Here is a 23,939-nt window from a genome sequence, read left to right as displayed (position 1 = left end):
TAGTGGGCGTGTGCCCGGTGCTCCCGCCCTGCAGCCCGGTGCATGTGCGTGCATGCGCGCTGCAGCAGCTCGTCCTGCTCCTCATTCATTCACCTCCTCTTTCCCATTCCTCCCACAGGATGATGAGGTGTGCACGTGTGCGCGGGTCTGCAGCAGCCGTCACGGTCGCGAGTGGGGTAATTTCTCAGTGAGCGTGCGTGATTTTGCACGCGCCTCCCCTCCCCTCCCTGCTCCTCCTCGGCGTGGAGGTGCGCGGCCGCTGTGGCTGTGTCGCTGCGGCACTTGATGGATCCTAACGGGCATGTTCAGCGGTGAAGCCTCGGGCCGTGCACGCGGAGGGAAATAAACATTTGACGTCTACCTGTCGATCGGTCACGCGCGCTGCGGAGACATGTCCAACTCAAACAAGAGCAAGAAGGACAAAGAAATCCTGGCGGAGTATGAGAGTCAGGTCAAAGGTAAGAGCTGCAGCCAGTGTCACACCCACCCGCTCTCACCTACACACACAACACACACACACACTCACACACACACACACACACACACACACACACACACAGACACACACCTGCCTCATGCACATGTACAGGATCCAGCCCAGGGCGTGTGTGTCAGTCTGCGTGTGTGTGTGTGTGTGTGTGTGTGTGTGTGTGTGTGTGTGTGTGTGTGCTGACACCTCACCATGAGACGTCAGGATTTTTCTGGGTTCATCCTGAGTGCTGCATGGCGCCTGAGGGGGGAGGATGGGTTTTATAGGTGTGTGTGTGTGTGTCTGTGTGTGTGTGTATGTGTATGTGTGTGTGTGTGTGTGTGTGTAGCAGTGTGTCAGTTCTGCAGAACCTCTTGATCTATTTCAACCAAATGTGTGTGTGTAAGTGTGTTTGATCAGGGTTTACACTCAGACCCGGGGCGAGTGTGTCCTCCTCTTGGACTCTTTCTATTGGTATTCCTCTGTGGCTGTGACTGCAGCAGTGTGTGTTGTGTGTCTGTGTGTGTGTCTCTGTGTGGCTCAGTGTGTCTCTGTGTGTGTGTCTGTTTGTGGTCCCTATGGATCACCTGCTGCTAAACTGGTGACATGTTAAGGTGATGATGATGAAGATGATGACAACATCAGTCCTGAAACAGTGGTTGCCATGACCGTGGGACAACCCTCTCTCCTCCTCCTCTTCCTCCTCCTCTTCCTCCTCCCCTCACCATGGTAACCAGCATCCCAGCCTGATGGACCAGTGAAATGACCTTTCCTCTGAAACTCCACCGGCCTCGTTCTCTCTGAACCGGCGGTGAAGCAGGATTTAGTCGAGCACCTGCTTCTTCACCTGCTGTTCAGCTGACACGGTTCAAAATGTCCGACCTTTATCTGCGGACACCTGCCGCTGCCGCCGGACGCAGCCTCCTCTCTTTTTGTCATCCCTCTCCTCTCGTTCGTCCCTGTCTCTATTTATTCAGCTCTTCCCTCGTGCAGCCGTCTCCTCTCTCTCACCACATGGCTCTTCACACTATTCACTTGTCACCCCCGCCCACGACACCACCGCCGCCGCGGCCATCGCTCTCAGCTTCTGAAAGGAGCCTTTACATCCACTGTCTCCTCCGAGTGAGGAGGAGGAAGCGTGTGTTTGCTCCCCTCTTCCTCTCCTCCTTCTTCTCCTCCTCTCATTCTTCATTTCCCCCGTCAGCGCGACACAAACACACACTTGAACGCACAATGAATCAATGCAGACTTTGAGTAGATTCAATTTAATGGAGAGTAGTGGAGAGCATTACAGCCCCCAAATGAGGATTGTGTTGTTTGTGTTTGTGTGAGTGTGTGTGTGGCCCTTGCTCTGGCGTCCTGCCAGACCCCACTCGGGGATGCCCCGTGTTGTAATGACCGCACTACATAAAGCCCCCACGCATCCCCCCCCCGGGCCCCCCTGCCGCTCTCTGCGCCCCTGTCGCCTCCTGCCCACTGACCAACGTATAGATCCACTCCTGTAACTATGTGCTTTCCAAGTCTGCCTCCCTGCTCGGGCTCCTGATTGGTCGATGCAGGGAGGTGGTGTGTAATGTATACACAGGAGGAGGCGGCCGCTCTCTCACGAGGAGGTGGGGTCTGCTCGCTGAGGTGAGGGGAGTCTTTTGGAAAGGTGGTGTTATCATTAAGCTCAGTGCTGACGCCACATATTTGTGTGCTTGATAACGCTCTGCTTTGAGTTGGTGTGCGTGCGCTGCTCCCTCCTGGTGTGGTGGACTGTCACCTCGCCAGCATGTGACACCTCCTCCTCCTCCTCCTCCTCCTCAGAGAGATGAGAATCGTCTTAATGAGAATATGCAAATGATGAGAGGAGAAGGAGCGAGAGCTGCAGGAGCAGAGGAGAGACAGACGCCAGGCAGAGATGAAGTGCTTCCTCTTCCTCCTCCTCCTCCTCCTCCTCCTCCTCCTCCTCCTGCTTCTGCTCCTGCTGCTGCGGTGGCGTCTGCAGCTCCTGTGTTTTTGCCTGCGTGTGCATGCAGGTGATTAGTGACCTCACATCTGAATACCTGCAGGAGGAGAGGAGGATGAACAGGAAGCAGGGATGGAGGGATGGAGGGATGGAGGGATGGAGAGAAGGAAGCAGGGATGGAGGGATGGAGGGATGGAGGTGCAGGAACATGAAGTGACTCTTTGCTGAGTAAATGTTCTGGAGCGCCGACTCGAAGGCCGTGAACAGTGTGTGTGTCTGTGTGTGTGTGTGTGTGTGTGTGTCTCCATTTGTTAATGATGATCCAGCAGTACTGTACCCCTGTGTCCTTGAACCTGGTCGTTATGGTAATGGCCAGCTTCCAAAATGTTGTGACATCACAGCAACAAACGAAAGTGAATCAGTGACTAGATGATGTCATATTTTAGAACGTTTGAATAATCAAGTGAGATTTGTTTAAACTAAATAAACGGATCAATGGACTAATATCCAGATACAGAACTTTAGGAATGTGTCTGTGTCCCATCTGTTAACATGGTGGAGGCGGAGTCACTGACCTGCAGTCAGCCACCAGGAGCTTGGTCTTCACGTCGGGAGCCGTCCTATCGTCCATCTTGAATGATTTATTGATTATTAATTGATTTTATTTACAATCCGTGATGGAAACAACTCGTCTCATCAACTCGTCAAACGAACCCTCGTCTCTAACGAGGGTGAAACACAGTCGATCTTCAAACGGAGGATAATTAATGAGTCACGTGATCCGTCAGCAGCTGGAGGATCCTCAGGACGGATGGAGGTCGACCTTCTGACGTTGGGCTCAATTAATTTCCCTCTTTACCTTCTCGACTTCAGTGATAAACGGTTTCTCAAATGTCATCATGTGTAAAACGTGGATCACAAGTCCGAGGTCGTCTTCTACGTGATGAACCGTCCAAATGTCTTCAGTCGTAAGAGAAGCAACTAATCTGCTCAACCACAGAATCACTTTCTCACTCATTGTCTGTGAAGCTGCAGCTCGATGGTTTTGGATCAAGAAGTTTCTGAACAGTTCACATCTTCTGCAGCTCAGAATCTTTTCATGCTGGGTCTACATGTATCAAGTTAATGTATTTAATCTTAATCAATCCAGCTACGACTGTAAACTGTTGTATTGGTGCCTTCTTTTCGAGATTAGAACGTTATTATTCCAGCAGATTGTATTTTATTATCATTAGTATTATGATAAATTGACATTTACATTATCTGACTAAACCTAAAACAGACTCTAAATTACAATGGCCGAGCTGAGATCTCCCCAGTGGTGAAGCCAAAGTGTGTTGATCGCCACCTGCTGGCTGGTTGCAGTATAGGTCGTAATGCAGAGGCAGTGGAGGCCTAACTCCAAGAAACTGTGATGTTTGTTGAATATTAAAAATAAGGACAGATTTGCAGGTGATGCAGGGGCTTTACTTCCTTTGGGAATTTTGTATTTAAATCTCAATTATGATTTGAAAAAGATCAAAATACATGGAAGTTTGAGCACTGATGGACACAGAGAGGATTTTGAGGGTGACAGGATTTTTGATAAACCACCTCAGACCAGATCCGTGTGCACGTGACAACCATGGATCTTCAACATCCAGATAGAAATCAGTGTTGATGATGTTTAAAGCAGTAAATCTAAAGTGAGGCAGGATATTTGTTTGCATCGTGCTCTTCACTGGCTTCAAGCTTTGACCTTCACTGGTGCGTGACCTGAGCGCTCTGTCTGCTCCTGTGTGAAGCTCCTCAGATGGAATCAGTCCAGAGATCTGCTTCACGCTCGGTCAGTTCCTCCTCCTCCGGTTCTCTTTCCCTGTGTCAGAGTTTCTCGTGGTGACTTCAGCTCTGATCAAACGGCCGAGCCTCCTCGTCGTGGGTGTTAGGAGGACGCACGAGGAGCTCTCTGAGGCGGAGAGCGTTCCAGACTTCAAAAGGTTGAAAAACGCGGCGGATTTCCTCCTTTCACTTCCAATTGACTGAGATCCAAGCAGAGGAGTTTCATTGATATCGTCTCCGCCGCTCTGTGGACCTGCTGGAATCCTCGTCCGGCTCTGCAGAGTCAAACCTCCTTCTCCTTCACACTCTGAGCTGCTGCTGCCGACAGTCACTCCCATTAGCAGCTAATCTGATTAGCTTCTTGACTAATGGATTTACTGTGGTTTATATATCGACTGAAGGATCCAAATCAAAAATACGTTGATGAGGAAAGTACTCATCTTGTTTTGCTGTGACTTTACCCAAAGTTAATCATGGGAGAGATTATTTATTCACGATTAAAGGTTTTCTTATCCTACAAAACCCCAAACGTACTATTTTCCCTCGAGGCCTCAAACTCACCTTTAGATTGTTGAAGTCTGTTTTACAGTAGTGAGCAAATTATTTCACAATTCTGAGACATTTGATAAATAAATTGGAAATCAATCATTAGTTTCCAAGCCAATCATCCGGCTTCTTAAACGTCAGATGGAAACTGGATGTGTCTCATGACGGCTGTCGTACAGTTTGATGACAAAACCTCAGACATGTAACGAGCGGGTTTTTCTATTTTCTAAAAATCATATTAACAAAACGTTTCACACAGAAAATGAGTGGCAGGTGAATCCAAACCCACGACCAGACTCTACAGCTGGGATTCCACTGGAAACTAGTTTTCTCTCCACTGAGGATTTGAACTGAACAAATGATTTAATCTGCGTCTCGGCAGCAGCTCGGTCTCAACTGAACGTTTCATGTAAAGAGGAAGTTTCAACATTTACTCTGTTTGATGCCGAGTCTGGAAAAATCCCCAAAGAGCGAACGAGCAGATTCACGAGGAGAAAGACCTGAAGAGTTCACACAGCTGCACAGAACACCACTCCTCTCACTGCAGCACCAACACACTGCTGAGAACATCTGGAATATCACATCACAATAAATATCACATCACAATAAATATCACATCACAATAAATATCAGGTGCGTTTGATGTTTAATAAACAACAAGAAAACACTTAAAAATGAGTTTAAGAGGAAAGAAAGTCGAGTTGAGCTTTCAAATGCCATCATGATCAGAAAATGAGAATTAAAGCAAATATATTCTTAGATTAAATCAGACAAATGACAGTGATGATGTCGTCTGAGCCACAAACCAGTAGAAGCTACTGGGATTCGTGGCCCTTTCCACAGAGGCCACTGGTTCCTATGAGGACTCAGCAGCTCACCATGGAGAAGCTGATCTGAGGAAAGTGTTTCAAATCAGAGACGTGAGACGGCAGCCATTTTAAATTAGTAAGATATCGACAGCATAACGACACCGAGGACACACACACACACACACACAGACACACACACACACACACTCACACAGTAACAGAGTTTCATAGACTTGTGGGAACCAGAGGCCAAGATAGTTCCTGTAGAAATCTATGAAGCGTGTCCGGCAGACTGTGTGTGTGCTTGTGGGTGTCCGTGTGCGTGTGTGTGTGTGTGTGTGTGTGTGTGTGTGTGTGTGTGTGTGAGATATCGATGCAGCAGACTCGAGCTCGTCTTCACCTTCCTCATCACATGCTTCACACACAGTGTGTGGTTGCCAAGACAACAGGTAGTGGAGTGGATAGAGCCCCCGAGGGGATTGGTGTGTGTGTGTCTTTGTGTGTGTGTGTGTGTGTGTGTGTGTGTGTGTGAGAGAGAGAGAGAGGTGGAGTTATCATTGTGTATTCTGTGCTCGCTCTCTCTCTCTCCCTCTCTCCCTGCTGCAGATACATTCGACTCTGAAACAGCACAAGCACATCCATGCATTACCATGCTGACTGTTGGACTGACTCAAAGAGTGTGTGCGTGTGTGTGTGTGTGTGTGTGTGTGTCTGTGTGTGTGTGTGTGTGTGTGTGTCAGTGTGTGTGTGTGTCAATGCGGTCAGACGATGTCGTCCAAGGTGACTCCTCAGTGAAAAATGGTCAGTTTGTCTTCATCAGCAATTTTTTAAAGAGCGGAGAGACGGTGAAAGTGAAGTGAGGAAAAAGAGGAGTGATTCAGAGACAGATGAAGATGTTATATCTCAGTGACTATCTCTCACTAACGCTCTCATGGTCCCTGGAGGATGAATCCCACAGACTCTGCTGATCCTCTAGCGCCACCATGTGGTTGGCATTGGGGCGTTTGGGTGAAATGTATCTTCAGATTTGTGAATATGGGCTTCACCAAAACATCTGATTGATTGATTGATTGATTGATTGATTGATTGATTGATTGAAGAAAGGAGGACGGACTTCGGAGGGTGTGGTCAGCTGTTGGCGTTCTGGCAGCCAATCACGTCGTCTGAAACATCTGAGCCAATGAAGGAATCCGAGGGAAACAGCTCAACAAATAGAAAGAGGTCGAGAAAATGACTCAAGTTGATTATTTAACATCAGGAAACATTTGCCTCACGACAACAGCCTGATGTTCATTTAGATAATTATAGTTGATTTAACCATAAAGCTTTGTGAACATTGGAGGATGTTAATCTGAGTTTGCTCCAAATATTTAGTTTGCTCTCATCGGTGAAATCAGCAGGAAGCTCCCAGCATGCACCTGTGCAGAGTGCTTCCTGTGCTGGTTCCACACACACACAAGCAAAACGACTTTCAAGGTCAGGAAGATACCGAGAGGTCGAAGCTCTGGTTGTTGCTGCACCGCCAAGAAAAATGTTCCCTGTGAGCTTCTCTGTTTTTTCACTGCACGACAACAAGAAGCTGATGGAACCAAACAGAAGTAATGACGGATTATCTGACGCGTCTGTTTGGGAGAAATGAAAAATCAATAAATCAATAGACGTCAATCATCACGAGGCAGAAAGACGAACGCACAATAAGCACAGTCGCCCTTCCAAAGCGTATTCTATTAATTCTGCTGCAGTGGATCAAACGAACAACATCCGTGTGTGTCTGTGTGTGTCTGTGTGTGTGTAGATGTGCGGACGCAGTTGGTGGAGCAGCAGCGATGCCTGGAGCAGCAGACGGAGATGCGGGTCCAGCTGCTCCAGGACCTGCAGGACTTCTTCAGGAAAAAGTCCGAGATCGAGACGGAGTATTCCCGAAACCTGGAGAAGCTCGCCGAGCGGTTCATGGCGAAGACACGCAGCACGAAAGATCATCAGCAATACAAGTAGGACTCTGTGTGTGTGGGTCTGTGTGTGTTGATCTTGTGTGTGTTTGTGCCCTTGCTTGGTTTGAAATGATCCATCGCTCCGTCTCGTTTTTCAGAAAGGACCAGAATCTGCTCTCTCCGGTGAACTGCTGGTACCTGCTGCTGAACCAGGTGAGTTTCTGCCTCCGACTCTTTCACGAGGAGAACCTGAGACGTTCCTCACTCTGTTCCTCTCCCTCTCTCCAGGTGAGGAGAGAGAGTAAGGACCACGCCACGCTCAGCGACCTCTACCTGAACAACGTCATCACGCGCCTCACTCACATCAGCGAGGACTCGGCCCGGCTGCTGAAGAGGGTGAGCACAGATCAGAGTTCATCCACAGATCCACGTCTCCATGAAGCAGCTGCGTCTGTTTTCATGTTGTTTCCACGTCTTGTTCTGAGTTAAGAATCCGTTTGCAGCCACTTCTCCCTCCGCCGGGTGTCAGGGTGGAGAACCACCGGTGATCCATCAGGCCGGCCCCCGCGGCTCCACATGAATAAATGCACCTGACCACACACACAAACAAATTAATTCATAAATGAAACGAGGAAATGAAGCCGCCTGCGCTCGGCACGACTTTCACTCTCGTGCATTAAGCAGCCGAGCGGTCGGCAGGAAGGAGTTATGTGGCAGCCCGGTGCCACATTAATATTACATTATGCCAAAATGACAGAGGAACTCCAGGATGAATGAATCCAGCAGCGCCTGCAGAGGAAACATCAGCTGAGCCTTGGCCCGGCAGTCGTCCTCCTCTCTTCCTGCTGTCGGGTTCTGAGGGGCTCGTTCTGTTTATAGCTCCCGGCCGCCGCTGCACTTTAGTCAACATGAATAAAAGAGGAGCCGGGAGATGAATAATGAACACGTGGAGCTGAAGATGGAGGCGGCGCCGCGCGTGCACGTGTGTTTAATTTGCTAAACTGTGAGGAGGCTCAGAGGAGCTCAGGGGAATACGGCCTTTACTTTGCATTAGAATCAACTCTTCTACTTAAAGAGGCTGTTTGAAGGAGCAGAGCAGTGGAGGGAAGGAAAGTGCATTTACTCAAGTGCTTCACTTAAACATTACACTATGATTTATACCACCATGCTTCCTTTAACCGGATATAATCAATGAGTTGATGGTGGAGATGAACCTGCAGAGCTCAGTGTTCATCTGTGTGACTGTAGACACAAAATGGACGACGTGGCAGCTCCTGAAAGGGAAGTTAAAATAATAATCTTTACCTTGTGTGTGTGTGTGTGTGTGTGTTCACATGTTTCTCCTCCTCGTTGTGTGTTTCAGAGCAAGGAGATCATCTTTCAGCTTCAGGAGGATCTCATGAAGCTCCTGAACGAGCTTTACACCGTAAGTGGCTGAATTGAAAAATCTACTCACGTGCGGAAAGAGAGAAAGAAAACTTTCCTGCAGGATTTTTTCAAAAACAAAATCAAATGTCCTCATTTCCAGTTTTTAAAAACGATCCAGACGGAGCTTGAATCCTGTTCTGTGTGTTAATCTGAGCTGCTGGTTCCCAGGTGATGAAGACCTACCACATGTACAACTCGGAGACGGTGAACGCGGAGACCAAGCTGCGGGAGGCGGAGCGTCAGGAGGGCCGCGTGAAGGGCGTGACGGGGACCAGCGGGGGGGTGGAGCCTGTGTTCGGCCTGCGGATAGAGGAGCGCCACCAGAGACGCAACGCCGCCCGCAAGATGGAGAAGATGAGAGAGAAGGTAGGAGATCGGCTCCATCATGTCACGTGACACAGGTTCTGTAGATGTTCTGCTGCAGTGATGGGTCACATCTTCTGTTTCTCTCTCCATCAGAGGAAGGCGAAGTACTCGGAGAACAAACTGAAGGCTCTCAAAGCGAGGAACGAGTACCTGCTGACACTGGAGGCCACCAACGCCTCCGTGTTCAAGTACTACATCCACGACCTGCCGGACATCATAGACGTGAGTTCACTGAGGATCTGCTCAGGCTGTAAATAAAGATGGACGACGTGACGTATATATATATCAACCTCTCCACCCCCCTCCACCCAGTGTTGTGACCTAGGGTACCACTCCAGTCTGAGTCGGGCCCTGAAGACCTACCTGTCAGCCGAGCTGAGCCTCGAGGCCTCCAGGAGGGCGGGGCTGGAGGTGCTGGAGGGCGCGGTCGAGGGCCTGGACCCCGCCCGCGACCGGCAGCGCCTGCTGGGCCTCTACCCCACCGCCTTCTGCCCCCCCCAGCGCTTCAGCTTCCAGGCCCACATGGGAGACGCAGTCAGTACATCCAGTTCTCACTGAAACACTCAGATTGTTACAGAAAGTCTCAGAACAGTTTCTGATCTGGAGTTAGTTTTCCTCTGATGGTCTCGTTGTGGTCTCACTTCCTGTCAGGTGACCCAGATCGCCTCCCAGCCTCAGGTCCAGGCCGAGCTCTCCCTGCGTCTCACTCAGCTCCAGACCCGCCTGGCCTCGCTGAAGATCGAGAATGAAGAGGTGAGACTCACGCTCCAACTGGGGGGGGGGGGCATGATGACAGTCCGTCACACAAAAATATAACAACACAAAATATACAGATGCACTAAAATCTTCTGTAACTCTGTCTCTAGTTATTGAGATATTTATCTCAGCAGCTAAAAGTTTCTCTCATGATGAATTAACATGTTTTTTTCTGCCTGTAACAAACTCAACACACACACACACACACACACACACACACACATACACAATTACAGACACACACACACTAACACCCTGATTATTGCACACAAACACTTTTATAGCTGATATCTTTACCGATCTCACACTCGCACTTGCCCGTGTCGTACACACACAATGTGGACCAGTCATTGCTCCAGCGCTCACGCTCTCCATCAAACATTTAGGAAAATGAAACGCCACCGTGAAACAATTACAAATCCATAATTCATATCTGGTGATCCGTGAAGCCGCAGTGAAGGAAATCATTTTAGTTTGTGGTTCACAGAGTCGACACAGGAGCAGCAGAGAACACGACTGAGAACTGAGAAAATAGGTTGATGTGCAGCTCAGGAAGTTTTTATCAAACCTAAAGTTTCTGAGTGATCCCCCCCCCCCCCCCCCCCCTCCAGGTGAAGAAGACCTGGGGAGCCACCCTGACCACGCTGCAGGACGTGACGGTGCTGGACAACTACGACGTCTCCCAGAGCTTCACCCACAGCCCGTCCTCCGAGTCGGTGAAGTCCAGCGTGTCGGACGGCTACTTGAACAAGCCGAGTCTGGCCAAGAGACGGGCCAACCATCAGGAGACGGAGCTCTTCTACTTCAACGTGAGAGCAGCAGCCAATCAGAGAAGACTTGAAAACAGAAGAACACACACTGAACCTAACGTCTGTGTTTTTTATTCTTCAATCCTCAGAAGTTCCGCGAGTATCTGGAAGGAAGTAATCTCATCTCCAAACTCCAGGCCAAACACGACATCCTGAAGAAAGCTTTAGCAGAAGGTGAGACCAACACCAGCTGTCTCACACATCTTCATCATCATCATCTTCATCATCTGTGACCTTTAAAACGTCTCCTGTCTGTTTCTCCCCCTGCAGGTTATAAATCTGATCTGCTAACCACGAGGTGAAGCATCATTTCACGCCTTCTCCTCACGCTAATTATAACACTTATTTCCCATCATGCACCTGTGAAACTGAGCCTCTCTCTCTCTCTTCTCTTGTGTGTGTGTTACAGTCGTGGGCGTAAGAACTCTCACAGCAAACACCAGGTAGAGCGACTCCCTCACTTCACACAATCCAGGATTTAAACTGAAGCAAAATCTGAATTAAATAAAAGAAACAAACAGTAACTAACACGAGTTGTGTTTCTAGGACTCAACCAAAGCCATACCCCTGCTGGTGGAGAGCTGCATCCGCTACATCAATCTACACGGTGGGTTTGAATCATTTATATATTGATATATATATATATATACTGTTTATTCTAGTAGTTTCACCAGCTACTCAAGTACTGAAGGCTGTTCCCAACAGGCCTCCAGCATCAGGGCATCTTCCGGGTGTCAGGATCTCAGGTGGAGGTCAACGATATCAAGAACTCCTTTGAAAGAGGTGAGAGGTCACCTGAAGGTCACACGTTCACCAGCCTCATGTTGGTCGAGCTCCTGGTTGACCGGCTCTGTCTCTCGCTCAGGTAACGACCCGCTGATCGACGAGGAGAGCAACCATGACATCAACTCTGTGGCCGGGGTGCTGAAGCTCTACTTCAGGGGTCTGGAGAACCCGCTGTTCCCCAAGGAACGATTCAACGACCTCATCTCCTGCGTCCGTGAGTACAGTCGTCTTTTCACTGTTGAGACCGGAGCTGCTTTCAGACCTGCACTGAACTCTGGGTATGCTCCAGAGGGGCAGCTTGTGAGAACCAAGTCCGTTGCTCCAGATATTTTACGTTTTCCTGCCGGTCCCGTAGTAAAATGAGAAAACAACATGTTGATGTTTCTGAAACTGGAGGATCACAAATATCTCAGCTTGAAGAAGAGGAGAAGACGAAGAAGAGGAGGTTCCAGATCTTCTGGTGATGAGGGCCGACGCCGGTGTGGATGAGCTGTAAACAACAACACTGATGTTTCCAGAGTAGAGTTTATACGTCATGTCCGGCCTCCTGCTGCTCTACAGGCTCCGCCCCTCGCCTGGATGTTCCCACATGTTGTTGTTGTGAACGAGTCGGACCCGACAACCTGCTGCTGCTTCACAAACACCAACTACACAACATGTCAGGAGCAAATCTTCCCGAGTTGATGAGTCTGAAAACAGCTTTTCTGTGATGTGACCTGGAGAATTTACCTCCATCTGCAGATGAGCTGCTCTGGAGCTCCGAGCGACTCTCTCTCTCTCTCTCTCTCTCTCTCCGTCTTCAGCTCACACACTCGCTTCCCCCTCTCACTTCCTTTGTCTTTGTGTCTCATTATTGTCCCTTTGTCTTTCTGAAACTCATCCCCTGCTCAGCAGAGACACGGAGCCGGCGGCTGCTCTCCCTGCGGCTCTGGAGTCTCACTGTGTTTTTGTTCTGCTGCAGGAATAGAGAACCTCTACGACAGAGCGCAGTGCGTCCGCAAGATCCTGCTGGGCGTCCCGAGGCCGACGCTGGTGGTGATGCGTTACCTGTTCGCCTTCCTCAACCAGTGAGTATCCGCTCACACACAACCAGACACTTCACGGTTAATGACCATCGCTCATTTCTTTCCATTTTCCCCCGAGTTCCCACGTGGCGTTAAGGCCGATGACAGGTGGAAGAGGCTGTAGAGCTCTGTTACTGTGAAGGGTTGAAGGTTTGTTCACTTACAACAAGTGGAGATGATGAACCTGAGCTCGTTGAGACTCTGCAGCCTCTCGGATGAGAACAGGCAGGAGATCAGCTGGGATGGAGGCGTGAGGCGTGATGTGCAGGTGTGAAGAAGCATCAGCTGAGTTTATTGATGAGTTTATTAGCGAGGCCACGAGGTGCGTTCAGCCAGGGGGGGGAGATATTTTTATTTCCATTGATACTCAACTTCCTGTGGGAGCTGGAAACAACAACATCCTGGAAACACAACCACAGACACTGAGAGAAGATTTAAAACAGTTTAATATCCAAACACCGGTGAGCTGTGAGGAGATGTGAGAACAGTCTAACCGTTGATTTCCCGTTCCCCCCTCAGTCTCTCCCAGTACAGCGATGAGAACATGATGGATGCTGGGAACCTGGCCATCGTGTTCGGCCCCACCCTGCTGCCCACGCCGGACACGCTGGACCAGGTGGCGTGTCAGGCGCACGTGAACGAGGTCGTGAAGACGGTGATCCTGCACCACGACAACATCTTCCCCGACATCAAGGACCTGCCCGGGCCGGTGTACGAGAAGTGCATGACTGGAGACCAGTACTGGTGAGACCCCAAGACCAGTTCACCCACACGCTTCTATATTTATTTGTGCATTAATCAAAATGTCTGCGCCTGTCACATCTTAAACTAAACTCCTCATATTCAGCTGAAGACGTTTCATTAACAGTCTCTGATCTCAGCAGCTTCTCCTCCTCCTCCTCCTCCTCCTCCTCCTCCTCCTCCTCCTCCCCCCTTTGTTTCCACGCTGAATGAATGAATGAAGGAATGAAACAGAATCTCTCTCTCTTCTCCCCCCCCCCCCCCCCCCCCAGCGAGAGTCCATTCAGCGAGCCCGGAGCGCTGGAGGAGGCGGAGCCCGACGCCGGCACCGAGACCGCGACCAGCGACGAGGGTACGTCTGACCTTTGACCTTCACACCATCGCCCACTCGCTCTCTCCCGTCCCGCTGTCTCCTGGTGGAGAGAGGTTTCCAAGGCAACTGCAGCCATGGAGACACACACCCCCCAACCACCACCACTCTCTCTCCCTCAGTGCCTTCTACCACCCCCCCCCCCCCCCACCCTCCCTCCCTCCTCCTCTCCTCTCCTCTCTCCTCCTCTCATCTCCTCTCCTCTCGCCATCTGATTTACCAGAATAGACTTTATTTGACGCCCTCCTCTGATTGGTCGGGCCGTGGGAGGAACAAAGCCCTCAGAGACGGCTGATTGACAGGTTCAGGTTCACCTCTATGTTCACGTCCGTTATCTTTTGTCATCCCCGCCCCCCTCTCTCTCTCTCTCTCTCTCTCTCTCTCCCGGCAGAGGGCGAGGGCGTGGAGGCGGTGGCGAGGTTCGACTACACGGGCCGATCGGGCCGCGAGCTCTCCTTCAAGAAGGGGGCGTCGCTGCAGCTGTTCCAGCGGGCGTCACATGACTGGTGGGAGGGGCGACTGAACGGGAGCCGCGGCCTCGTGCCTCATCAGTACATCGTGCTGAAGGACAGGCGAGTGCACGGCCGAGGGGATCTGTACGGAAACACTTCTCATACTTTTTCACTAAAGATCCTTTTAATGACACAGTGTGGAAGATACAATTTTTACCACAACTGTAAATGAAACAGTAATATATGTTTAAACTTATCTGTTGAAATTATTGATTTATTTTCTGCCCAGTTTTTGTTTTATTGTTCTATTGGAATTAAAACAGAAAATCAAAACAAATATCTTAATAAATCATTGACTGTAACAAAGATGGACGACAAGATGGCTCCCAAAACGTCCTGATCGCCCCCTGGTGGTTGGCCACAGTATAGGTCATAAGCCCTGCCTCCTCCATGTCAGCAGATGGGACACACAAGAAATAAAAGTACACGTTAAACACATTTTTCTCAAAGATGGTTTCCGCCTCTTTTGTGTTTCTGATGCATTTTTAAATGTCATCAGAGAATCTGGTCTTATTTCTTGGTGTTTTCTCTTTGTCACTGAAGCACAATGAATCATGGGATATGTTTTGCTCTTTGTGTAAATTGTGTTTTCACCGTGAATCCAGATTCTCAGCTTCTCCTCAGTGTCTGGTTCTGCTCAGTGATGGATCTGTGAGGAGCTGATTTCCCTGCTCGACTTCACGTCCTGTTGATTAACAGACTTATCGGACTGAAGGAGTCACTGACCTCAAGCTATCGATCATTTAATTGATGGTCGGAGTCTCGTGTTGCTGCAGCTCCTCTTGTTTCCACTCGTCTTGAATTCAGATGGCTTCTCTTTCGCCCTCAGGGCCGACGCCATGTCCGACGCGCTCAGCCAGAAGGCGGACAGCGACGGGGGCAGCAGCAGCACCGAGGACAAGAGGTCCAGGAGCGAGCTGAGCTCCCCCACCGACATCAGACCTCCTGAGACCTACAACAGGTCTGTGATGTAAGACACCTTCCGCCATCTTGTTCTCTCACCTCTAAAAATACCTGAGAACTTCATCAGGCGGCTGTCGAAGCTGTTTCTCATGTGACTCGTCTGAAAGAAGCATCTTCACCTCCATGTTCACGTCTGAGGATCTGAGACAAATCTGAGTTTAGAGAACTAAGTATCAACAGGCTCCATTCAAACAAGTGATAGTGTTTTTATTAGTAATAGTATGTAAATGTACTCAAGGTTTCAAATTTAAAGGTTTTGCACAAAATTCATCATCTTCATCGTTTTCCTTTTTTTCACATTCACCTCATTAATCCTGATTCATTCGGTTATTATGAATTAATATGCAGATTATCTTCCTGATTAATCATTTGATTGATTTATTACATTCTTTTTAATTATCAGATCCTGTCTTTACTTATCGGCTCATGATCTCACGGTGTCTGCTCGTCCTGATCTCAGTCACAGGAGGAAGCGAACCGACGGTTTGTTCCGGCGTCCGCTCGGCCGCTCCAACGACAACCACGGGAACCTGGAGCGCAGCTCGCCGCCCGTGACGGGTCACTTCAGCCCCAGGGAGCTGCTGCTGGGGCGTGGCCAGGGCATGACCCCGCCCCTCGACAGCCCAGAGCGCCGCCGCCGCTCTGCCGCTGTGACCATGACCGTGAGCCGACATGATTCGCTGCGCAGACCTGAGGACACGCCCATCCGGCGCTCGAGCAGCGGGCAACATGGCTTCAGTGACTCCCATCGAACCAGAGCACTGGACCCTGAGACACTGGCACAGGTACACACACATGCACACACACACACACACACACACACCATCTTTAAAGAGACAACTTCAAGCTGCGTCACTCATTTTTGTATTATTTTATTTTCTGAGGCTGCACCTTAACGTCTCCTTGTCTCTGACCCGTCCTCTGACCCGTCCTCTGTCCCCTGCAGGACATCGAGGAGACGGTGACGGTGGCGCTGGGCGAGCTGCGGCAGCTGGAGCGTCAGGGCTGCCGGCCGGCGCCCGACGTGGTGCTGGACACTCTGGAGCAGGTGAAGAACGGCCCCATCACCACCTGCTCCTCCGAGTCTCCCAGCCCCCACAGCACCCCCAGCACCCCGGGCACACCTGGAACCCCCGGCACCCCCGGCACCCCGAGCCCCCTCAGTCCGCTGAGCCCCATGAGCCCGCTCCCCGGGCCCCCGCCTGGACCCCCCCGACCAGCCAACCCCTCCCCTGACGCCATGGGCTCCTTCAAGCCGGTGGCAGCCGCCCGAATGGGGGCTCCGCTGAGGCCCCCCGCCCTGAGGCCCAAGCCAATAGTCCCACCTAAGAGCAGCACCCCCCCTCTGCCCCAACCTCTAGACAAATCCTGCACCATGTGAGCCAAACCAGGCCGATAAGAGGCCGAATCAGGCCTACCCGGGCCAAAACTGGGCCAGAAGAGGAGATCAGGGTACTGCTTAATGTTTATAATCAACATGAGGGTAGAAAGGGTAGAAGGAAGAGAGGGTTTTAATGTAGTAATAAAATATAATATATGAGCTATGATATGATATGCCATGATATTTCTGTGTTGTCAGGTTGGTGTGTACTCTCTAGGTGTGTAGGAGTTTACTTTCTCCATGTATTGAAGCATTTATCAAAGGTTAGCTAAAGGGAGGAGCGTCCGAGGCTAGGGAGACGTGGGGGGGGGGCGGGAGGGGGGGAGGGGGGGGTAGTCCAGCTCCAGTAAAATGTAATTTCAGTGACGTGAATGTTGGCTGTGCTGTCATGAAGATGAAGATGAAGAGTTTTTCTTTAGCAAAAAAAAAACAAACTATCCTGATTGGCTGCTGGGGAAGAGGACACCGGGGACGAGGACGCGGGGACGAGGACGCGGGGGGGGGGGGGGGATGAGGCGACACTGGTTCAACGGCGTCCGCCTGACGTCTGATTCTTATTTTTTTAAGTTAGGACTCGGTTCAGCTGCTACACTCACTTTCACCTCAAACCACGAAAACGCCTCTGGAGGTCGTCAGTGACACAAAACTCACGTAACTTTGCCAAACGTCAAACAGATATTTAATGAATGTTTCCTGTATTTAACGACTGTTCAGCCATTCGATGAATGTTCAGAGAGCTGCTGCGGCGACTCACCAAACTTTTTTAAAACAGCCTTCTTGTGTTTCCCCCACGCCCGGACCCGAGCTGGAAACAGGGTGAAGCTCGACTGGTGGAGGTTGGACTGAGCTTTTCTGGGACGGGGTGGGTGTGTGGTGTTATTCTCGTTTGTGTGTCTGTGTGTGTGAGCCTGTGTGTGTGTGTGAGTCCTGCTTGCCTGCCCTTGTTCTGCTCCCTTGTTAAGTGCAGAAGCACTAGAATAGTGATAGACGATAGATAATTCATGCCTGCCCTGAGTGCCAGAACACGCAAGTGCAAGTTTGGGAAACGAGTGCAAAGAAGCATGCCACTTCCTGTGTGTATTTGTGTGTGTGTGTGTGTCCAAACAATGGTTTACCTGCTTGTTAGACTAAAGTCACTAGTTAACCTTAAATTCACAATAAGCTAACAGGGTGGGGCTCCGTGTGTAAACGCCCAAAACAACACTTGAACAGCACACTGAATGTGGCCTCCAACCGGGCTGGTGATTCACATGAGACGTGACGAGTGTGTGTGTGTGTGTGTGTGTGTGCGAGTGTGTGTGTGTGTATGTGAAAGTGCCTTTTTTTTTTAATCCTTGTGTTTTTTGGGGAGTTGAATCCACTCACGCATGTCCTGAACCGAGAGCAGCAGCACTCCGAATGAAATACTCATTAAAGTGTTTAGTAGATTTACTGAATTATGACTTCTAGCATTAACCCATTGTGACATTGCACTTTGATGTATAGGGTTGTGTACTTGGCATGTAGCATCATCACATGTTGGTGCATTTTAACTCGACGCCGGGAGGTTTCTCTGAATGTGTTTGATAATTAAGGAAATGGTTTTTGTCCGTTAGTGTTGCTGTATTTGAAACCCCGAGCTTCCTAGAGACGAGCTCATATAGCCAAATGGATTGTATCGACGTGTTGTATTTATATTATAAATAAAAGCTGAACAAATTAGCATTCAAGTCACCAACTGAACGAAACCTTTATTTAAACGAAACGTCGCTGATTGTTTTGTTCCAACGCTCAATAAACCTCCAGTGTGTTCTGTACGCTAGTGGCTCCTGTTTGTCATCATACAAACACACGTGTGTACTTCCTGCATCTTTTATTCTGTCAAATAAGTTTTCATGTCAACATACTACTGAAACATCTGTGAGACTCATAACGCTCCATCTGGTTCTTGATCAATTAAATCGGTTCAACTCTAGTTTTGGGCGCTTCTATCTATATTTCTCTCTTCTAGTCTGATTCCTTACACAAGATAAAACAAGTTCAACATATAGATTGTTATTTGAACAGTGTCAGTCAATGTGTAGATCGTCAATATTCATATGCTGAAATAACCACAGATAGTAATAAATCTTGATTTTTTCAGGTTCAGATATTCAGTTGTGACAAAATTTATTAAACTTGTGAATAGAAGCTTTTTGAAACTGAGAAGTAAACATGTTAAAACAGACTTTGGTGCAAAATGATAAAAATCATTGAGACATTTTAAATAAAGTTCTGACGACAAACTGTCCGGATCTGAGAGAGAAAAACAAAATGTCTTTGGCAAAATCGAGATTCAAATCAACAAGAAGATTTTAAATCAAAGTGCTTTGATATTATTATTATTTGAGTTCATGGTCTTTCCGACCTCCTGCTGCGTGGCGCTCAGCCCTTGGAGCCGGGCTTCAGGATGCTGAAGGGTTTCGAGTTCCGCAGCGAGCTGGAGATTTCCTGCAGGAAGGCGGCGATGTGCAGATCCTTCTCTGACTTCCTGCCGTCGAAGATGACGACCAGAGTGAAGTGCGGCTCGGGCCGCGTCAGGTAGTACGTGCTCAGGACTTTATCGTCGTAGAAGTGCACCACCTTGTCCAGAGTGTTGAGCTCGGCGGCGCGGTCTCCCATCATCATGATGACGTTCGGCCAGTGGGTGAGCGGCCGCTCTCCCGTCGGCAGGGACACCACGGCGGGGAACTGCTCCACGCCCTTCGGGGCCTCCCGGTACGAGTGCGGGTGGTGGTAGCCGTGGCCCTGGAAGCTCTCTGAGCCCCGGTTGTCAAACACCAGCGACACGTTGCTGGCGTCGTGTTTGCGGATGAAGGTGCTGATCTTGCCGTGGTAATCTGGCGTGGTGCGGGTCGTCAGGGCCCTCATGTCGGCCGGCACCGTCTGCCGGCTCAGGGCTTCGTGGAAGTAGAAGCTGAACTTTGCGAGGAGCGCCGCCTGGAAGCGCTGCAGCCACACGTACAGGTGCGGCGGCTGCACGGGCTTCTGGGACTGACCTCCGAACAGATGTTTGCGCGTCTCCTTCTGCCGCTGGAAGAGTTGACCCCAGGCCGTGAGCTTGGTGTTGGCGCCGTGGAGACTGAGCAGGGCCGGCAGGAAGTGCCACTCCGACACCTGAGCCTGGCAGCGCAGCAGCTGGGTCACGACGTCCACCTCCGTCTGGAAGCTCTCCTCCACACGGCCCAGGATGGGGTGATGGAACCTGGAGGAGGAAGAGGAGGAAGAGGAGGAGGATGGTCGAAGTGAAGACAGAAGCCGGCCTCATTCGTTGTGACCTGAAAACAGCAAGCAAGCAAGCACAGGCCCCTGAGTATAAAGTACTTCTCTGTGGTAGAGTTACCCACTTGGAGCTGTATTTGTGCAGCACGGCCTCCAGCGTGGTCACCAGCTCGTCCGAGTTGATGCTCTTCTGACTTCCCAGCGAGTGCATCTTCTCGTACAGGTCGGCCATCTCCATGCGCGCCTGGGTGAAGTGGCAGAGCTGCTCCGACAGGTGCGACAGCAGGTCCTCCAGGTAGGAGGTGGAGCTGGGCTGGCTGTGCCGCCCCATGGTCACCACCTTCCTCAGCTCGTTGTAGAGGGAGGTGTAGATGGTGCGGATGGAGTCTTTACGGCTGAAGAAGGACTGACCGCCTGCGGAGGGACGCTCAAAGAATCAGGTTCTAGTCTCCTCAGCCAAGGAAACAGTGTTTTTACCCCTGACCGTTAGTTTACCAATCTAGTGACATTAGCTCAAGACTGTTAAAAACCATATGATGACATTTCAAGGAGTTCATGTGTTCCCAGCGCCACCTGGTGGCAGAAAACCACAGCTGTTCATGTTCCTTAGCGTCCCATGCAGGACTCGCGCTTCAGGAACAGATGTTTATGTAATAACCAATTCAGATCGTGGCAGCAGAGAATTATCAATGAGTTCACATCAAACAACAACATGTGGATCAGTGTTAACACAGGGTTCCTAATAAAGTGATCAACAAGGCAACAAGACATTTACAGTTCAACTTTGGTTATTTCCATAACAACGTAACTTTATTATGTGTTGGATCTTGGAAAAAGGATCAGGTCACTTGGAATATGTTGATAACGATATTAAATGATTGTAAAGTCAATATTCAAACAATGTAGCTCGTTATAAACAGAATAAACTCTGTATTTACAATGACAGCTGCTTCACTTTATACAGCTATAAACTCTGTATAATGAGAAGCAGCTCTTTAACATGGACTTTATAATAAATGTGTGTTTACCCATCTTCTGGCCCAGGAACGTCATGTTGTGAAACGCCTTCTCCGCGGCGGACAGGTGAGCCAGCGCCGCCAGCAGCGCGGCCCAGCACGGCCCGGAGCTCCTGCTGTTGTCCTTCTCCTTCTCCACGTAGTCCTTGGCCCGGTCGAAGGAGAACATGCCGAGCTGCGTGAAGAAGCTCTCCAGGATGGCTCTCTCCCGGGGCACGGGCCGCAGCTCCTCCGCCTCCGCCATGGCTCACCGGTTCCCCGGCAGCGAGCAGCGGCCCGCCCTGAGGGCTAGCGGCTCAGCTAGCGGCTAGCTGTCAGCACCGCGACAGGTGTAAGAAAACATCGCTGTTTCAACGAAATACACAATTCACAGAGTTTTAAACGATTTGACTTTAACCCCTAAACACGTCACTTCACACTGCCGCCTCCAACTAACTTTAATATTTGAGTAAAAGGATAATAATATGAAATCCTTTGTGTATCAAGCTAACCAGCTAACAACACGACGCCATGTTGTTTACACCGGATGTAAATACGGAAAGTGTGAAGGTCCAAAGTAAAGAAGCGAATAAGATTCTCAATTTTTTATTTATTAATAAAACCATCATTTAGTCTTTAAAATGTCAATTTATCCACGAAGCTACTTCAGATTATTTTTTTCCTTCCGACCAATAATTCAAATTGCACTTCTCTCTCTCTCTCACTCACACACACACACACACACTCCTCTCTCCCAACTCTCTCTCTCTCTCTTTCTCAGTCCTTCTCTCTCTCTATCAACTTTTCTCACTCTCTCCCTCCCCTCTCTCTCTCACACACACACACACACACACACTCACACACTCCTTCTCTCTCTCCCTCTCTCTCTCTCTCTCTTTCTCAGTCCTTCTCTCTCTCAACTTTTCTCACTCTCTCCCTCCTCCTCTCTCTCACACACACACTCCTTCTCTCTCTCCCTTCTCTCTCCCTCCTCTCTCTCCTCTCTCTCTCTCAACTTTTCTCACTCTCTCCCTCCCCTCTCTCTCTCACACACACACACACACACTCACACACTCCTTCTCTCTCTCCCTCTCTCTCTCTCTCTCTTTCTCAGTCCTTCTCTCTCTCAACTTTTCTCACTCTCTCCCTCCTCCTCTCTCTCACACACACACTCCTTCTCTCTCTCCCTTCTCTCTCCCTCCTCTCTCTCCTCTCTCTCTCTCTCAACTTTTCTCACTCTCTCCCTCCTCTCTCTCTCTCTCACACACACACACACTCACACACTCCTTCTCTCTCTCTCTCTCTCTCTCTCTTTCTCAGTCCTTCTTTCTCTCTCTCAACTTTTCTCACTCTCTCCCTCCTCCTCTCTCTCACACACACACTCCTTCTCTCTCCCTCCTCTCTCTCCTCTCTCTCTCTCTCTCAACTTATCTCACTCTCTCCCTCCTCTCTCTCTCTCTCTCACACACACACACACACTCCTTCTCTCGCTCTCTCTCTCTCAACTTATCTCACTCTCTCCCTCCTCTCTCTCTCACACACACACACACACACCTTCTCTCTCTCTCTCTCTCTCTCCCTCCTCTCTCTCTCTCTCTCCTCTCTCTCTCTCTCTCTCCTCTCTCTCTCTCAACTTATCTCACTCTCTCCCTCCTCTCTCTCTCTCTCACACACACACACACACACTCCTTCTCTCTCTCTCTCTCTCTCTCTCTCTCTCTCTCTCTCTCTCTCTCTCTCTCTCTCCCTCCTTCTCTCTCTCTTCCTCTTTGTCGCCTCCTCGTCTCTCTCCCTCTCTCCTCAGGGGTGGAGCTGTTCTTTCCTTAAAGTCTGTCAGCGTCTCCAAGATGAGCAGAAACCACTTCAACTCTCCTCCATCACCTCCTCCATCACCTCCTCCTCCTCCTCCTCCTCCTCCACTGCTCGGTAGGTGAAATCATCTTTTCCAGATCTCCCTCTGAGGTGTTTTCTTCAGGCTCATTTCTCTAGTGATGATGATTTCCTCATCATCACCGTGGAAGCTGGTTTTTGGTTTGGAGGAATTCATCAGTCACAGTTAGGCCGCAAGTGACACTCAGCATAAATCTGGTTAAAAGTCTTTTTTAAGGTTGTGAACAGATGAAAAACTAATTTAGTAATTATTTCAATGCATATTTCTTCTATACCATAATAACAAAAATTCAATTTATATTAAAACCACAATTTCACTTTCAATCGTTGAACATCTTTAGAATGATAAACTTAATAATATCTGTGTATTTATCTGTAAAGTTTCATTTGATGTTTGCAGCTGAAACATTTAACATTATAATCAAATCGATTCAGTCGCTGTCAAACTGTAAAATATTCAAAACGTAAATCCGGGACAAAGGAAGTTTCAGTGTTAGAACAGGTTCTGGTTTTGTGCATTTAAATCCTTTCCAGTAGCTTTACAAATTAGAAAAAAAGTTATATAAATCAAAAATGAAATACAAATGGATCCGTTTCATTGCTCTGATGGTTTAAATTTATTAATGTGATGAAACAAAGTTTGATTCATTGCTTCATCGTCACATATCTTCATCGGGATTTATTTGAAAAATGCAACATTTCAGTAAATCTCTTTACTTAAATTGAATATTTCACATTTCCTCACAAAACTAATGTTTCTTTTAGTTTGAAAAAAAAATATCACATTTGACCACAAGATAATATCACCACCTGTTTTTACATTATATTAAATGTACGTTTGTTTCCTTGAATCTATTTTATGTAAACAAGTGATACAATATCAAATATTTCGGTTTTTGTATGTCAACATCTTTCTATTAAAATTATGTGCTTGGTCAACTTTGAATTGTTGGTAAGTTTGTTACTGAAACAACAAAACAAATTGTGACTGCATGAGATTTCTTGTATATTAATTTAAACCACTGTATTCCTATTTTCCTAAAATTAGAAAAACAAATAAGCGAGACCGGAAGTTTTCAGCCATGTCAGTGCGGATGTTTAGCAAATATGATGT

At 48.9% G+C, this 23,939-nt stretch overlaps 2 protein-coding genes across 4 annotated transcripts; one reads left to right on the top strand and one right to left on the bottom strand.

Moving 5' to 3' along the window:
• The first annotated feature begins 391 nt into the window (after positions 1-391).
• On the top strand, positions 392-16,700 carry srgap1b (SLIT-ROBO Rho GTPase activating protein 1b). Of its 3 annotated transcripts, none has more exons than XM_053415229.1 (23): positions 392-458; positions 7,389-7,584; positions 7,683-7,737; positions 7,813-7,920; positions 8,888-8,950; positions 9,121-9,318; positions 9,412-9,540; positions 9,631-9,852; positions 9,970-10,071; positions 10,686-10,883; positions 10,973-11,057; positions 11,154-11,181; positions 11,293-11,326; positions 11,430-11,490; positions 11,589-11,666; positions 11,749-11,883; positions 12,631-12,736; positions 13,253-13,477; positions 13,747-13,826; positions 14,236-14,416; positions 15,186-15,317; positions 15,780-16,104; positions 16,266-16,700. In XM_053415229.1, the coding sequence occupies exons 1-23, from the start codon at positions 392-394 to the stop codon at positions 16,698-16,700; spliced, it is 3,243 nt and encodes a 1,080-aa protein (XP_053271204.1). The 3 variants fall into 3 exon arrangements, with proteins under 3 accessions (XP_053271204.1, XP_053271203.1, XP_053271202.1); XM_053415228.1 differs by having other exon boundaries at positions 15,186-15,326; XM_053415227.1 differs by having other exon boundaries at positions 14,236-14,440.
• A 1,713-nt stretch (positions 16,701-18,413) lies between these two features.
• Positions 18,414-21,200, bottom strand: kics2 (KICSTOR subunit 2). The gene is made up of 3 exons (XM_053415236.1): positions 20,969-21,200; positions 20,066-20,354; positions 18,414-19,923 (listed from the first exon to the last, which is right to left on the bottom strand). Exons 1-3 carry the CDS (start codon positions 21,198-21,200, stop codon positions 19,104-19,106), a joined length of 1,341 nt encoding a protein of 446 aa, XP_053271211.1. The 3' UTR covers positions 18,414-19,103.
• Between the last annotated feature and the right edge of the window lie 2,739 nt (positions 21,201-23,939).

Source organism: Pleuronectes platessa, chromosome 22, assembly GCF_947347685.1.
Source record: "Pleuronectes platessa chromosome 22, fPlePla1.1, whole genome shotgun sequence".
In the NCBI taxonomy this organism is placed as follows: domain Eukaryota; kingdom Metazoa; phylum Chordata; class Actinopteri; order Pleuronectiformes; family Pleuronectidae; genus Pleuronectes; species Pleuronectes platessa.
Note: the sequence above shows the minus strand (reverse complement) of the source record. Positions and strands in the feature narration are given on the sequence as shown.

What these genes read in the sequence shown, in the direction of transcription:
- kics2 (XM_053415236.1), bottom strand. Translation starts at nt 21,200, where the DNA reads ATGGCGGAGGCGGAGGAGCTGCGGCCCGTGCCCCGGGAGAGAGCCATC. An exon ending in GTTCCTGGGCCAGAAGATGG is followed by an intron (nt 20,355 to 20,968) that starts GTAAACACACAT and finishes GTCCCTCCGCAG; the next exon opens with GCGGTCAGTCCTTCTTCAGC. An exon ending in CTGCACAAATACAGCTCCAA is followed by an intron (nt 19,924 to 20,065) that starts GTGGGTAACTCT and finishes TTCCTCCTCCAG; the next exon opens with GTTCCATCACCCCATCCTGG.
- srgap1b (XM_053415227.1), top strand. Translation starts at nt 392, where the DNA reads ATGTCCAACTCAAACAAGAGCAAGAAGGACAAAGAAATCCTGGCGGAG. An exon ending in GTATGAGAGTCAGGTCAAAG is followed by an intron (nt 459 to 7,388) that starts GTAAGAGCTGCA and finishes GTGTGTGTGTAG; the next exon opens with ATGTGCGGACGCAGTTGGTG. An exon ending in CGGCCCGGCTGCTGAAGAGG is followed by an intron (nt 7,921 to 8,887) that starts GTGAGCACAGAT and finishes TGTGTGTTTCAG; the next exon opens with AGCAAGGAGATCATCTTTCA.